The sequence below is a fragment of the Malaya genurostris genome, chromosome 3 (assembly GCF_030247185.1).
Source record: "Malaya genurostris strain Urasoe2022 chromosome 3, Malgen_1.1, whole genome shotgun sequence".
Taxonomy (NCBI): domain Eukaryota; kingdom Metazoa; phylum Arthropoda; class Insecta; order Diptera; family Culicidae; genus Malaya; species Malaya genurostris.
In genome coordinates, this window is record NC_080572.1 from 37,632,797 (window position 1) to 37,648,542 (window position 15,746).

General features: G+C 36.8%; 1 protein-coding gene across 1 annotated transcript; it reads left to right on the top strand.

Annotated features, from left to right (window-relative positions):
* Window positions 1-3,649: 3,649 nt before the first annotated feature.
* On the top strand, window positions 3,650-4,220 carry LOC131436035 (defensin-A-like). Its single transcript, XM_058604466.1, has 2 exons — window positions 3,650-3,812; window positions 3,878-4,220. Exons 1-2 carry the CDS (start codon window positions 3,695-3,697, stop codon window positions 4,057-4,059), a joined length of 300 nt encoding a protein of 99 aa, XP_058460449.1. The 5' UTR covers window positions 3,650-3,694; the 3' UTR covers window positions 4,060-4,220.
* The last annotated feature ends 11,526 nt before the right edge of the window (window positions 4,221-15,746 follow it).

A 15,746-nucleotide genomic window follows, 5' to 3' on the forward strand; every position in this document is an offset into this window, starting at 1 on the left:
TAAATTAAAGTTTAATTGTTTACACACATTCTTATTTCGCCAATTTTTGATTGCATCACCCTGTACTTAGAATTAAAGTTGAGAATTGTTATGAATTTTTCAAATTAAACGGCTTGAATTATTTTGCGCGTTAACAACGATTTGTAAAACCCAGGACAAATACAGTTCATGTCCAGTATTTGTAGACCCTTACTGGAAAATCACCGTTTTTGATCATTTTAACACATCGTATTCATTAATAGACAGTGTTAATAAAATTAAAATAAAGTAATAATAAAACGAACAATATTTCATTAAATTCAGAATTTTGTATGGCCACATTTCTCAATATTTTGCCTTATCTCTTCGTTATTTTTAAGGTTTCATTGTGTACACGAATCAGATCCTGCTTGGTTGTAGGAGCATGGTTAGGAACTTCACATTTCACAATGTCCCAAACATTGTCTATAGGATTCACATGATGACATGGTGCAACACGATTTTGAAGCCATTTTTGCATCGTGGGAAGTAACAACATTAATTCATGAAAATATTAATTTTCCAGCATGGGTCTAGATATACGGCCAGGGACTGTAGATGAGTTGGATTGACCCGGCTTGCTTTAGATGAGTTGGATTTGTTTTGATAAAATCTATCCTGTTGCGATGGTACCATTGAAGTGAATCTGAACTGTCGTAGTAGGTAGTCTCATATTCTTGAAACTTTATAGATTTTTTCTGTGCATTGATTAGTGGAATATAATGTGTCCTTTCAGGTTGAGATTTAAGTTTACGATTTTAGGAGATTTTAATGGAAACTTAAGCTTTTTATCCGCAACTATAAAACGTTAATCAAATCAAAAGTTTTCTAGCAAAATAATCAGTAAAAACGACTTTAAATTCATTAGAGATATCTACTCAAGCCATGGGCTTTTCTTTTTGTGAAGTTACTCTCAATTAGTCAGTATGCATTCTTAGTACGTCGTGAATAATTTCACTATAAAACATCCGGAGCGTGTTTTTGACCATTCAGTTTTGTTCCATATTTTCATTTGAATGGAATGTAAAAACCGAATAAGCGCAACGTGGTTTGTAGAAAAAAAAACTACAAACAAATGTATTTAGCCGCTGCGAACGAAGCATGGTTTGCTTTTTTGTTACGGGCGGCCAGTTCCATGCTGCGATTTATAGCGACAGACGGCAGAAAACTTTGAAAACAAGAACCGAATAAAAACATTTGTTTCGAAAGAACCAGTTATGTTTTGCTTCTATGCAAAGATTAAACGATTGTTTCATTGCAAAATCTGTGTCCGACTATATGTCTTTATTCTGTATAACTGCGTATTGATTTTTCGATCAAATGTGATGCAATTGAATTCAATTTCCTTCATTTCTTTTGTCTTTTTGCTAGCAATATAGCGATTACGAATGAAATTCGTTCGAAAATAGTATGCCATTATTATGAATAAGGGCGATCCATGTCACTATACAAGACTTGCAAAAAACTGTCACCCTTCGTTTTTATGTTTCCGTAGCTCCAGGCGTTCAAATTCAACGTCTATTCAGTTTTCCAAGAGTTCGAACACTTTTATCACGTTGATGACAGTTGAAATGGCATCATTCAACAATTTTGTCAACTTGATGAGCGACTAGCTATGATTTTCACGATGCGTGAGCTAAAATCATGCCTCAATTTCCGTGAGGCGACTAGGATTAGAACATGCTGGATGTACGCTGCGCCTACTCGGTGCTGTTGTAGAACTGAGTCTACCATACCTTAGGGCGGTGGAAATGATGAACGCGTATGCACGAAATTCATAAAAACAGTTTGAGAAAACTGTTCAACGAATAGACTTATTTTGTTTCAGACAAAGGGTACTGGTTCTGTCCTTAATACGGATGTGTGTCAATACGTGTATAGGGTGCCAATATTTAGGGATCATCTCTAATTTCGTAAAGCGGTAGTGTTCAAAAATTTAAGCACCTCAAAAAAGTCCCTATACAAAATTTGATCTAATGCGGATATGGGTAAGTGATTTCGCTCAGATAACATCGATCCCCATGTTTCATGCAATTCTAGGAGATTTGGAATCAGTTCGTGCTCGCATCTCATCCGACACAGTCGAAAATTGCTTACGGTCGAGACGATAGAAACAAAGATAATACAGTGCAGTGAACAATAGAGTGTACGATAAGGGCAAATACGATTTAACAAAGCCTGAAACTTGGCCTACAAGATCAAATTCAATTTGTATTGATTTCAAGCGCTACAATTTAGACCAGCAGCAACCGAAATTGAAATCTTGCTTAAGGAACGAAAGCATCTAAACGTTAATGATGTAAATGAGATTCAATTCAACAAGGCGCCTAACTTTATGTACATTATGTTCAAACGTGAAAGAGATGCAATTGCATTTGCTTCGGTTAATAACGAGGTACACAGTGTTGATCATGATAATGTTAAATATAAAATCCCTGTGTACTTGGTGGACAATGCCATAGAAGTACGCGTGCATGACCTTCCCCTACAGACCAGCGATCAGTTTGTTCGGGAGAGTATGTCGCAGTACGGTGAAGTTCTTTCCATCGAAAGGGAAGTATGGCGGAATTTATTTCCAGGTATCCGGAATGGCGTGCGAGTGGTACGTATGCAACTACGTAAAGCAATTCCATCTTACATCATTTGTGATCAAGACGGGATACATCCGTGTAAAACGCTGATAAAAAAAAACTATAAAAAAAAATAAGAATCAAATCAAATTTGGAATCAAAAAACAATTTCATTTGTGAAAAACGATTTTTCAAGATCGAACATATACAAACATTGGCCGCCGGGCGACACAAATTACCTGCATTCGATTGGGTTCAAATTTTGCATAGGGACTATGCTTAAACCTTTGAGATGAACCTCAAATACTGGTACTTTCGTGCATAGTAATGTAGTTCACAAAAGTTCTGTTTCGATGTTAGGTAATAATTTTACCGACATACGTAAATATGATGTGGTGTGTAGAGAGGGAAAACACGAGGTTATTAATTGAATTGATCTGGTTTAAAGCCTAAAACCTTCCGCATCTGAAAATCCAACTCATATAGGATATAGCAAAGCATAAAGTTTCAAGATATCCTCAAAATGATCTAGATATTCAAGTTTTAGGCTAGTGCACATTGAAAGTACACAGAAAAAAATTAGTAGTTCTACAAACGATACAATTCATAACTACTTAACGTGTCAAATAACGCAATATTCCATTCGAACAGAATTTTACTGTCTCCGAGTGTAATTTGCGCGCGGCTACCAATTGCCGCTGTATGGACTCATATGTATCAATTATCCAAGATATTTTCGAACTGTGCACTGTTTCCAGCAACCACTGCAAAAAAGTATAGTAACAAAGTTTTTCAAAACATGGTCAAGAAATCTGCTCAGTTTAGCAGTTACATATTCAAATTATGCTGTACATCTCAACCACAAGTAATTGTAACTGTTGTTCCTCCGACTTAGAAAAGACCTACAGTTGGTGTGAATCACCGATAGAAGCAGAAAAAGAAACAAACGATCCTATCGATGACCATTCCTGACGGTGATTTACACCAAACCCAACTCCTTGTGGGTAGCAACGAACATAAATACGCCAACATTCGTTATTCTCATCATCAGTCATCACCTCCTGCTCGATAATCCAACAACTCGCAGTACTCAAATCCTCTACAAGATGCGTTTTATAATAGCAATTTCTCTATCCTGTCTTTGCCTCGTCGCCACAGTATCGATCGTTTATGGTTATCCTCAGCATTTAGCAGATGATGTTCAGTCCTACGCCAACACTTTATGTAAGTTATTCAAGTTTTTTGCGCATAGCTTGGATCTAATTCAATTTAATTCGACATTTTTACAGTTGATGAACTTCCAGAGGAATCGTACCAGGCTACGGCGGAGAACTATCGTCTGAAACGTGCCACATGCGACCTACTGAGCGGCTTCGGTGTCAATGATAGTGCCTGTGCGTTGCATTGTGTTGCACGAGGTAATCGTGGCGGTTATTGCAACTCGCGAAAGGTTTGCGTATGCCGAAATTAAGGTAGGGTCTAAATGATAGCAGGGTGCCTTTAAATATGTTATTATTGAATCAAAAAAGGGTTTAAACGATGGAAAAAATCATCGTTTCTTCGATTATTTTTCAGTACTATCGTTCAACAAAATAAATTCAAATGTTTTGTATGATAAAAAGCATCATTCGACATTTTGTAATTTTTTTGTAGAAAAATATTGAGAAATAAGTCGGTGGAGAGGTATTTTTGAGGACGCTTCATTAAAATCATGATATGCGGTGTCCACTGTATCTCAGCGCAGAATAATCAGAAGTGAACAAATCAAAGCAACATAGTTAAAGTAGAAGTCTTTCTAGACCCCAACGTTTCTGCTTGATTTTTTCTAATTTTTTTGAATTTTTGGTGTTGGTTCAAAGTGAAAATTACGATTTTTCACAAAAAAATCCGCCATTTTGTAGCTTTAAAACCAAAGTAACAAAAAACGAAAAGGAAAACGTGGGGGTCTGGTATTTTACATGTAGAAATTGTGTGCAAAATTTGAAAAAAATTGCTGCAGTTTTTTTTGAATGACGATGGACATGGACTTTCAAAACCTGCTTTCGAGAAAAACGCGTTGTAAGTTTTTTGTCTATAAAATCAATGGAAACAATTTATTACTCAAAAGAGCCCGTAGGGTCCAACATTTTCAAAAAAGAATATTTTTTCTATTATAATTTGTTATAATGAAACATTTCAAGAATGTTTTGTCAAGTTTTTAAGTGAATCGAAGTAGGAATCTTGGGCCTGTGCACCGAGCTCTCACTTCTTCGCAGTATGAGATAAGCAAAGATAAAGGCCGATAACTTGCTGAGTTTTGTTCCGATCGGCTTGAAAATTTCACAGAAAATTCTTGAAATATTTTACTATCGAATGCGCATGCCCGAACTCAAATACATTTCGACTGGCGCACGAAAAAATATGCCTAATGCGACTTCGCTGCATTGTTTTGATGTTGCGTGCAAATGGTAACTCTATATTCACAGAATTTTCTGTAAAACCACAGATTTTTTGCCTATTGTTCCACGCAGATTCTGTGTCACAGAACACAGATTTTATCAAAATTTACAGATTTTTACAGATTTTTATGAATATTTCATGAAAATGACAAATTTTTAAAACGTTTTTCACAGATTTTCACAGATTATGATCGAAAATATGCAACACAGATTTTTCAAGTTGAAACACAGATTTTAAAATGGCAACTCTGGTTGCGTGTGCTTCTCAACGTCGCTGTAGCTCGTTCGGACCTAACTAAGGTAAATGTACCTAGTTGTGGGTAGAACGGGTAAACGAGTCAGTTACCGAATTGGTAATTTGTAAAGGCGACTTTTGCACGGATAACTTATCAATCATAAAATTGCAATATGGTGATAGTTGATTGTTGCCTTGCCTGTATCAACTAAAAAGTTATTGATCCTAACACTTCTGTTGATTTGTTTCATAATTAGTTACTTGAAATATTAGTTGTTTTCTCATGCTGTCAATTCAAGATCACATTCCAAAAGATCCTTTCTAACAATTCACAAAAAGCAAGATAACTTTGCGCAAGTGGAAGTTGTGGGGAAGGAGAGCAAAGTAGTAGTGAGTGATCTTGAATCGACGCTGGGGTGTTGACGTAGACCTTATCTTTGACATGGCCCAAAAGAAGACACAAGGTGTTAAATCAGAATATCTCAGTGGCCAATTGTGATCACCTATTCGAGTGATAACACGGTCCGGAAACTTTTCCCGTGAAATATCGATGGTTTCGTTGCTTGTGTGGCACTTAGTGCCGTCTATATTTCTGGTATCCAGAAAAAAATATGAATGTGTGGTTTAGGTTTTCACTTCTTTAAGTTTTAACTAGATTTGGTAGAATTGGTAGATTTGGTATCACACGAGCAAGTATGATACTTTAGGTAATGTATACTCAAGATGTCAAGACTCAAACCTGAGTATTGTCGGCAGTGTTGGTGATTGCTGAAAATTTGACAGAAGCTGTTCGATTTTTATCTATATTGTATACAACATTTTCAATCCGGTAAAAGATGCTACAAGAATTCGAGTTTCTCAATGCATGAACCTCGAGAGAATTTTTCTACATTTCTTCGCTCCACTTCATACTCTGAGTATTTCATGGCCCTTAAAAAAATTTCAGTCTGATAATGATCGCCGCTGTGTGGAATTTACCAAGAGAGAATCGCAAGTTGACAATTATCGCAGAAAATCGAATCGATGATTCGACATGATGATTCTCATACTAGGTTGCAATATTTAAAAACCCTTGTGTGGAGCGTTCATATACATTTTCATAGACACAAATTATACAAAGGTTATATGCACATAGTTAGAATAAGCGGCAATAGTAAAATGATTCTATCGCAATTATCCACTGCCCATACAGAATCGGATCGCGAAACGAGAATAAGCGACCGTTTGTTGCTTCAGAGAGAATCCCCACAGCAGCGTGTTAGCCGTTGATTCTCAGACGGTTCACCGAGAGAAAATCGCTCTCGCACTAGTGTCTATTCTATGTTAAATGTAACATGCCGGTTTTTTTTGTTGTTGCGATGATTTCCGTTTCTCTTTGATGGCACTGATTCAATCGTGGAAGAGTTGCGAGTGAGTGTTCTTTGATACGATAAAAGCCATCATTGATTGTCGGAATTTGCATTGAGCATGAGTGACCATGGATGGTTAATACTCTGCTACTTATCGGGATCAGTTGGAATTGCACACAACATTTATAGATCTGGGAATGGCAAATTAGCCTTCAATGCAAAACTTCGGCCTCATCGTCGACAACATCGTTGGCTTCGTATTAGTCCATCACCGGTTACACAATGGCACGATGCCATTTCCGCCAGAGTGTTTACTTCGCGGGCAGAGCTTGAAATTGTCAGGCATTCTCAATGAAAGAAACCATTCCAACAGTCTCATTTTCAATGTTCTATTGTCTCATTCGTAAATGACCGACATCAGAACAAACGAAGATAGACGAAGTATTTTCGTTTCTCATCGAAAAAATAAGAGAGTATAATTGCCAACGCCACTCTTTTCTCTATGACAAGACGAAACCAAACTAACGTCTGCAGGGAGCATCAGCAGAATTTCAAATCTCACTCTTTCAATGATGTATTGAAAATTTGCGACGCTTGGCTATACATAGTGTCTAAAATATGATAAACAGAAGTAATTACATCCCAGAACCACTTTGGACTACACTACACACACTACACACACTACACACACACTACACATGGACTACACATCCCAGAACCACTTTGGAGACCACTACAAATTCGAGCACCAACAGGTAAAAGTCATTGTGAAACCTTTTTCTGACATTTTAGATTCTCAAAGCTTCGGTTGAATACCGACACTGCATATTTTCGAATTTCACCGAAAATCGCCAACGACTGAAAGGGATAATGAAAGAAAGGACACAATTTTGAAACTACGGTTCCGCTTATGTCATTGTCTGGACATGGATCTGGTTCTCATAGTTCGCAAGTGAAGCTGAGAGTGACATTAGTTTCTCGTCATTTTTGTCTATTTTGAGTCAATAAAAATGACTTTTATTAGCTCTGTTCGTGGGACCAGAGAAAGGACAACAGGCACTTTTGGAGTAATTTTTCTTCATCTATTTTTGCAGTTGATGGTACTTCCTGGCCCTTCTTCTTCCGAAACTTCGCTGGAACACTCAGACAGGACAATCCTTATCTTGCTTATACATCTTGTTGTTGGGCAAGATTAAGAAATTGTGTCAGCTCTCGATTGAGATTATAATGCGATAAATATGTGTACGGAATCATAGTTCACCCATTTAACCATTCCAATCTTTCAGGGAATCAAATCGAACATATTTGTTTTATTCATTTTTAATACCAATGCATGAACCTTTCTTTTAACACTACTCATAGGGTCTTGTACAACGTTTGGACCAACATTTTTTTTGCGCGGAAGGGCATTTTTTATTCATATCTTCTTTAGATTTTACTTCCTTAGGATAATTACGAAGTGTCTGTTTCATGATGACCCAGTACTTCTCAAATGGGCGTAGTTCCGATGCGTTCGAAAAGTTGAAGTCATTCGGTATGAAGTTGATCTCATCAGCAACATCTTTCGAGCAATGGTACGAGGCAAAATTCTACCAGACAATCGACGCTTTTGGAGGCATTTCTTTATGTAAACCAGTTAATTGTCTCGGTTGTCCACATGATCAAATTTATTGCAAAATTATGTATTATTTAGCAAACTTTGACATCTTTTGTTTTCTAAGGTCTTCTGGGACATGAAACTAAGCTGTGAAAAATGAGAGTCCCGGACGCTGCCGAAAGTTTGCTTTCATCTATAACGAGACAATACTGTTTTGTCAACATCTGTGTGTAAAGCTTATACTCGATAGCCGTTGGCAGGTTGAGAGACACCTGCATTTTCAATTTTGTATACCATTCTTTATAGACTGTTTTTTGACATCGTGGTCAGATTGTTTTGTACAAAAACCGAATCATGTTGCCAGCCGAATCTCATACCAAATCAAATATTCTGTTCTAGGGCATGTTTGAAAAGAGACGGTAACAAAAAAAACTATGTTTTAAATAATTGGCCAGCAATTAGTATAGGAAATAGAGGTACTATACTATCATCGAATAACTAACGATATCATCAAAGTCCATTTATTTCAAACACCACTGGTTCAATAACTTCCTGGTATTGAGCTTACAATGTTCGATGACAATGCAAGAGTAAATTAACCACAATTCATTGTGTATAGAAAACGGTGACGGCTTCATCAATTGAAACATTTTCTTTTCTTAACATCTAGATTCCTAATCCGTCTTTCGGGTATCGGGTATCGATAAATAGTTAATAGACATTTCCCGGAGTCATCGGTCGTACTGCGGCCCGGCAGAGTCTTCGTGAGGGAAACTTCTGGCAACTTCTTCTAGGCCCGTGCAGCTGGCAATTCTAGTGGCCTTTTCATTTATGATTCAAACATATGGGCATAAAATTCTTCACAATTATATATTAAATCAAGTTTAATTGCTCAACGAAAATTAGTGTGATTCTTTTTGCAATAAGACAAGGGGAGTCACCGTCATTCCAAAGCAGTCTCGAAGAAGCAATAATAACAATCAATTTCGTCGGTACTTCACCATGGTTCTGTTTGTAGGGGAAGATGAAGTAAGATGCATCTCTGAGGCAAAATACTAAAACTCTTTGACGAAATTGTCATCAAACTGAGTGTCTACGTTGGCAATATATAGTGGGGAAAATTTAGTAGTTATAAATGAAGATAAAACAATTACAGTACAATTTTAGCTTAATGTAAATTTTTGTGATATTAATGGGCGTAAGTTTGTGGGGCAGAATTCTTCATTGTTAACTATCAAAATGAATGGTAATTTTTTATTGAGTTTCAAACATTGTAATCATTCACGTCTCGTGAGGACCTTCCAATCCCATCTTCGGGTTGAGAATAGAACTCAGGTAAGCTGCGTTTAAAGTAATTCATATTCTAAAATTTGGCCACATCGATACAGTGCAGTATTGCACTGTAGTGAATGCACTTAGATCCGTTTTCAGGAAAATTGTTCCTTTATTTAGAGATGTATTTGAAACCGTGGGACTAATTGCTTCGCGCATATTTCATTGTCAAAATTTTAAGGAAAAAATTTAAGGTAAAAAATAAATGTATGATATGCTTTAATCCCTTCTTTCCCTACAACATTGTTACGATAAGCAGAATCAAACAACCAGATGTCTGTTGCTTTCTCTGCGGCACGTACTAACAGTGTTGAAAAGAAAGGTTGTTTTTTCCTTGCGGGGAATGATGAGGTGTAGCTCGCACGGGGATTTTTCGCTTCTGTTTCCATTCATTTATTTGAAACACAACCAGCGCCTATATAAAAAAGTGTTCCAACGGTTCAATCTATATCAGTATTAGACCGTTCATCATTCAAGTGTCACAAAAGCTATTTGCATAGTCTATCTAACCAATCAATAACCAACAGATCAATCAAAATATGCATTCCTCGGTGATATTTGGCTTTGTCATTGCCTGTTTTGTCGGTGTTCTGTCTAGCGGAAGTGCGTTACCCCTGAATGGTGCCCTCACTGAAAAAAGTACTCAATACCTGAAAAGTTTTGGTGAGACTGCAATAGGTATCTACTGTGAATTTCTCCTTATTTTAAAACTTATTCTGGTTTTTTCTTTGGCTGATTCAGATGATGATGAAACATATTTTGTTGATATGCCGGTTGAACATCGTCGGCAGAAACGTGCGACCTGTGACCTGTTGAGTGGATTTGGAGTAGCTGATAGTGCTTGTGCTGCTCATTGTATACTACGGGGGAATCGGGGAGGATACTGTAACAGTAGACGCGTATGTGTGTGTCATAACTGAACGTCTAAAACATGTTGAAAATCACATGAGAAATGGTACAGAAAAGTTCCTAAATTTTTTTTTCGATTTTCGCAAATAAACATATTATTTTAAATTGTGTCCTACATATTCGAAATTATGATTTAGAGCTAAAGTTTTTTTTTGCGATGGATAAGCACTGCATAGAAAAATCGTTTAGAAAAAACGCATAATTTCGAGAATTCACATAAAAAACTGCTTAACTTCAAAAATTTGCTTAAAAACCGCATAACTTTGAAAATTCGTACAAAAAACCGCACAAAAGTAACCAAACCGTGGGAACAGTAACGGAATTTTAGAAATTGATTTCAAGTGTTGAATTCGCAGCTCTTTAACTCGCGGCTTTTTGTATACCGTCCGTCCTAAAAGCAAAGATACGAGAACTTTTTCGTTTGGTATTTGACAATCGCGAGTGCCACGTCGTTGTCGTTGTGTTATTTTCCTCAACAAAGACGTGAGTTGAAAGGGCATCTCCGTTGTTTGGCATCATTATTTCCTTGAAAACTCCAATTTTTATGGCTAAATCTTATTAACGTCTTCAAGTGTTCACGGTAGTATAGATTTTGATTGAACAGCTCTAAACAACACAAACTACGGTAAAATCAACGTTGGTATAACGCTGTATTTTTTTCTCAAGTCAAGACCTCTCATTTTTTCAACGTTTTTTCACTGAAATTTTAATGAAACTGAAAGTCCGCCATAACAACAGATTACTATAAAGATTTGGTAGCGATGATTCAATCATATCTGGAAAACTTTAAAAAAATCCAATTATGTCTCTGTTATAAGTAATTTTTGATGTTCGTTCCTAGTAATTTTCTAGGATGATGAAGACGATTTCAATTTTGTAACCAGTGAACTTCCTTGCCAATCGTTCGGGTTTTTAAAATTAGTTTTTAATACAGATGATGTATTTGCAATTTTATAGGAAAATCGTCAAATTTATCGTCTCATACTTTTGGGGGTAAAACGACCCAAATTGTGTGAGGCAAAATGCTCAAGAATTCTCTACATTCCCATCCCCATCTACCCCTACATAGTTTTTCGTTAGCCAGTCGAGATTGGATCTCCACTTTTCCGTCTTCTTTTGATTACTTCAATTGAAATAGTAATTTAAGTCCTTTTTGGACCAAAAACACAAAAAAATGGTAAAGAATTAAAAAAAAAATGTAGTTACTGTGAAAACCGACTTTAAAACCGAGACCCGAGGGGCCGAGGGTTATATATTATTCGAATCAGTTCGTCGAAATAAAATACCTAACCCCAACGTTTTCCTTTTCGTTTATTGTTACTTTGTAACTTCTACAAAATGGTAGATTTTTTCATGAAAATACGCAGTTAAGTACAATAACCAAAAAATTAAGAAAAAATCAAACATAAACGTTGGAGTCTAGAAAACATCTACTACATCTATGTTGTGTTGATTTTTTGACTTTTGTTCATTCTAAGCTGAGATTATAGTGGACACCGCAAACCATGATTTCTAAAATGCGTCCTCGAGAATACTTCTTCACCGACTCATTTATCAATATTTTTGCATGAAAAAATTACAAAATGTTGTTCGAATGATGCTTTTTCATTAAGATTGTTTTAATTCGGCTCATATGCACTTAAGCTTGACTTGGCCGTTTAATATTGGTAAAAAAATTTTTTTTTCTTAGGGCTGGATCTAGTTATCATGTTATTCCCAGGAGGAGAGGCGTTTTCGGGGCAGCAGTGGATCGAGCTTTTCGCTCCCATCTATTGGTTCGGTGTCACTGTTGTTGGTGGAATCATTAGTGGTGTTACTTTTATTTGTCCAGGTGTTGGGTGCGTTGTTAGCTGCTGCTGGTGTACCTTGTTCTGACTGTGTTGCGTCCATAGGTTTCGTTGAGAAAGATGCTTCATTGTTATTGATGGCTGTTTCCGATGTTTAAAACTGGATGTAAACAACATTATTTGTCTTATTGTATTGAAGTAACACATGGATCAATAAGTCCCGAACTAACAATGGAAACAACATTTTTCTTGCAAAATTTTTTTTATTCATCAACATAATCACCTTTTAGGGTGATACAATGGTTCCAACGTTTTTCCAATTTTTCAATACCATGTTTATAAAAAAATTTATCTTTCGCTTCAAAATAAGCTTCAGTTTCAGCGATGACCTCCTCATTTGAGCCAAATCTTTTTCCCTGGAGCATTTTTTTAAGATCAGCAAAGAGCCAGTAGTCACTGGGGGCTAAATCTGGCGAGTATGGGGGGGTGGGGAAGCAGATCAAAGCCCAGTTCGTTCAATTTCGCCATTGTTTTTAACGACTTATGGCAGGGTGACTCGTTGCTGTTTTTGATCCATCGAAAGCAATCGCGGCACCCACTTGGAAAAAAATTTATAATCGAATACAATTTAATTCGACATTTTAGTATGTATTCGAAGAAATCGAAGGAATGATTGGATTTGGGACGAGGTCAAAAAGGTCAATTCATCGACAGGGTCTTATCGAGCCTATACAGAAAATTATGATCGAATCCCACGCCAGGAAGCTAGTGGTAATTGGTGAAGCCGAAATGTATGGTCATGAACAACGAAACGTACATTAAAGCGGATTACAAGTAAATATCCGGTGTGCAGATTTTCGTCGGCAAGCCCCTGGTCGTCTCGATGAATCGAAAGAAGAAGGTCGACAAATTTGCCAAGAAGTACTTCGAGTGACAGGCGATTTGCGAGGGTGGAAAACACAACAAGCCGAAAACATAACGACCGTCATCACCAATACGTAAAGAGGAATTCCTCCATAAGCACTTGTTTCCCTTCCTTCGGTCCCACGTAGGTGAAACTCTGGTTTGATCGAAACTGGCCATTATACCAGACCGGTGATGGAGTTGTACGAAGCGTCTTGTACCGAAGGAGGAAATATGCCAAATTCGACAGAGCTTTGCCAGGAAGGAAAATTCTAGGTGATAATAAAGAGAGAGCTTGGCAGAACATGGAAGGTATTCAAATACGACAAGGATTTGAAGAAACAGTGGATGAAAGTGTGCAAGAAAGATGGCGCAGGTGTTTAAATTTGATCGGAAATGTTAAGTCCAAGGTAAAAGCATTTACCATTGGAGAGGAGGTTTAATAAACTTTCTTTACGAAAACATAGCTAATATGTGTTTATTTATTCCCTAAGTGTTCAAAAAATATCCGAATTAAAACAGACTTTTGTCATTTGCATTTTGTTCGAGCACAATCCTTATTTCATAATCTAATTCCTATTTACAGTTTCCGATTTATAACGATTTGAAGAAAATTTCATGGAAACTTACATACTTTTAAAAGAATAAGTTTTGAGTCGGAGTGGTACATTACAAATGGTCATCTAGGGGTTAACCTATTTTTTGCATAGGGCACATAACCGTTTTTTTATACTTTATGTTTCGTCTTCGGCTCGTCAGTACATAACAGTTTATGTTGACTTGTTATGTTACCAAGCAGTTCAACATAATATAAGCTTGGTAACATAACAGTTAAACATAAACTGTTATGTACTGACGAGTCGAAGCCAAAACATAAAGCATTACAAATGGTTTGTCAAACAGAAGTCGTATGCAAAGTATCATCGAAATCGTAGCAAGTCCATTCTGATTTTGCCTCCTTCTCTGTTGTTAATTGCTAAAATTACTCTATACAGTTCTGATAAGTTTTCAAGAGAGTTGAATGCATTGGACGTTGATCATGAAAGCCAGTTGTCTGAAGTTCGAGCCCCGGCTTGATCACATGCTTAGTGTCAAAAGAATCTTATTATAACTTTGCAATGTTTCTGTGCACTGAGAATAGGCAGCGAAGTCAGTCGAAACTGAAACGTCAAAGTCCACCAAAGGAATATGAGAATACCACAAAATTGCTGTTTAACGATTTTGTGATACTGGATACGCTTTGTTAAAGAGTATTCAACGGAATCAAGACTAAATATAGCAATTTTCTTGGCAAGTCCATAAATCGTTTCACCACTTGTCATACTGATCATTAAATTCTCGCTGCTAATAGTGTACGCTTTTATCGCGACATCAGATGGGAATTACCTCGTTGAATAACGAACTTTGGAGCATGCATGATAAAGTCCTGTTACCAGTTACTTACCTTCGTATATGCATGGGTTGATATGTTGAGTGATTCAGCAAAAATTTGAGCAGGTGCAAAGATAGCAGAGGCCGGTAAGTCATCATCAGTTCAGTTATTGCACTTGCCGAATGAATGTCCAATTCGGTCAACGTCTTCCTTAATCAGGTTATAGTAGTAGTCGGTGATGATTGATTTGTTCTTAATGTTCACGTGTTTTCTTCATCTAGTGTTAAACATGCTCAGTTTTTGCTAAGTTGACACATTTTGTTTTGCTTTACACGCCTATATAAAGAATGCTGTTTTAGTACAACGAGTTTAACTGATAATACAAAGCAAATATTGATAGCTAAACCCATTCCAACTCATCAACTGAGCAATGATAAGATGACAAATGCTTTCCGTTTCACCAGATAATGTATCGTCTCATTTTCGTCTTCGCACGAGTTCCACTAATTGCTTAGGAATTTCACTATCGCGGAAATATTTTTGTTATACATTTCACTTCTGGATTTAGAATCCGCTTACCCTGGTACTGAGTTGGATGCTTACTTGTTGAATTTAAATTAGTAACATGACACCGTGGCCGCAGTAAAGTCTACTGACTAAACACTTCACTCCTACCATGACATGATAACGCAACGGCTCTGTGTACAGATGCTTAAAGGAGCCCAGCAAACGATGAAACAGAGTGGGTTATTTCGTCGTTTACTCAACCAGTCATCGGTCGACTATTCAACGGCTTTGAACTATTAGTGCCTCGTTGGAACCACTTGAGATTTTGTTTTTTGATGATACGACGACTTAAATTTAAACTACACGGAACCACCCGCGATCCCATTTCAACCAGAATATTAGTTGATTTTCTGAATTCGATTGGTTAAAATTTGGTACAACTAATCGATTGTTGTTTTAACCAAACTGTCATTTTTGTTTTTCGATCAGCAGAAACGATAGTTGAAACAACTAATTTAACTGTTTGAAAAAAAATGCTGTCAATTTCAACAAATATTTTAGTTGAAATAACTGGTGTTGTTATTGAAACAAAATTCTGTTAGTTGAAAAAAAAATCGGTTTTATTTGTTTTAGACATTGCAATTACATTGTGGAAAGTGCATTGATTCCTACATGCTGATCAATACCAACGACGGTCACGCCCGAAAGCGGATTTACTTGTGAAAATGG

Excerpts from the sequence above, each read along its gene's own strand:
- LOC131436035 (XM_058604466.1), top strand. The coding sequence starts at position 3,695 with ATGCGTTTTATAATAGCAATTTCTCTATCCTGTCTTTGCCTCGTCGCC. Across the intron at positions 3,813-3,877 it reads GTCCTACGCCAACACTTTAT|TTGATGAACTTCCAGAGGAA; the intron begins GTAAGTTATTCA and ends ACATTTTTACAG.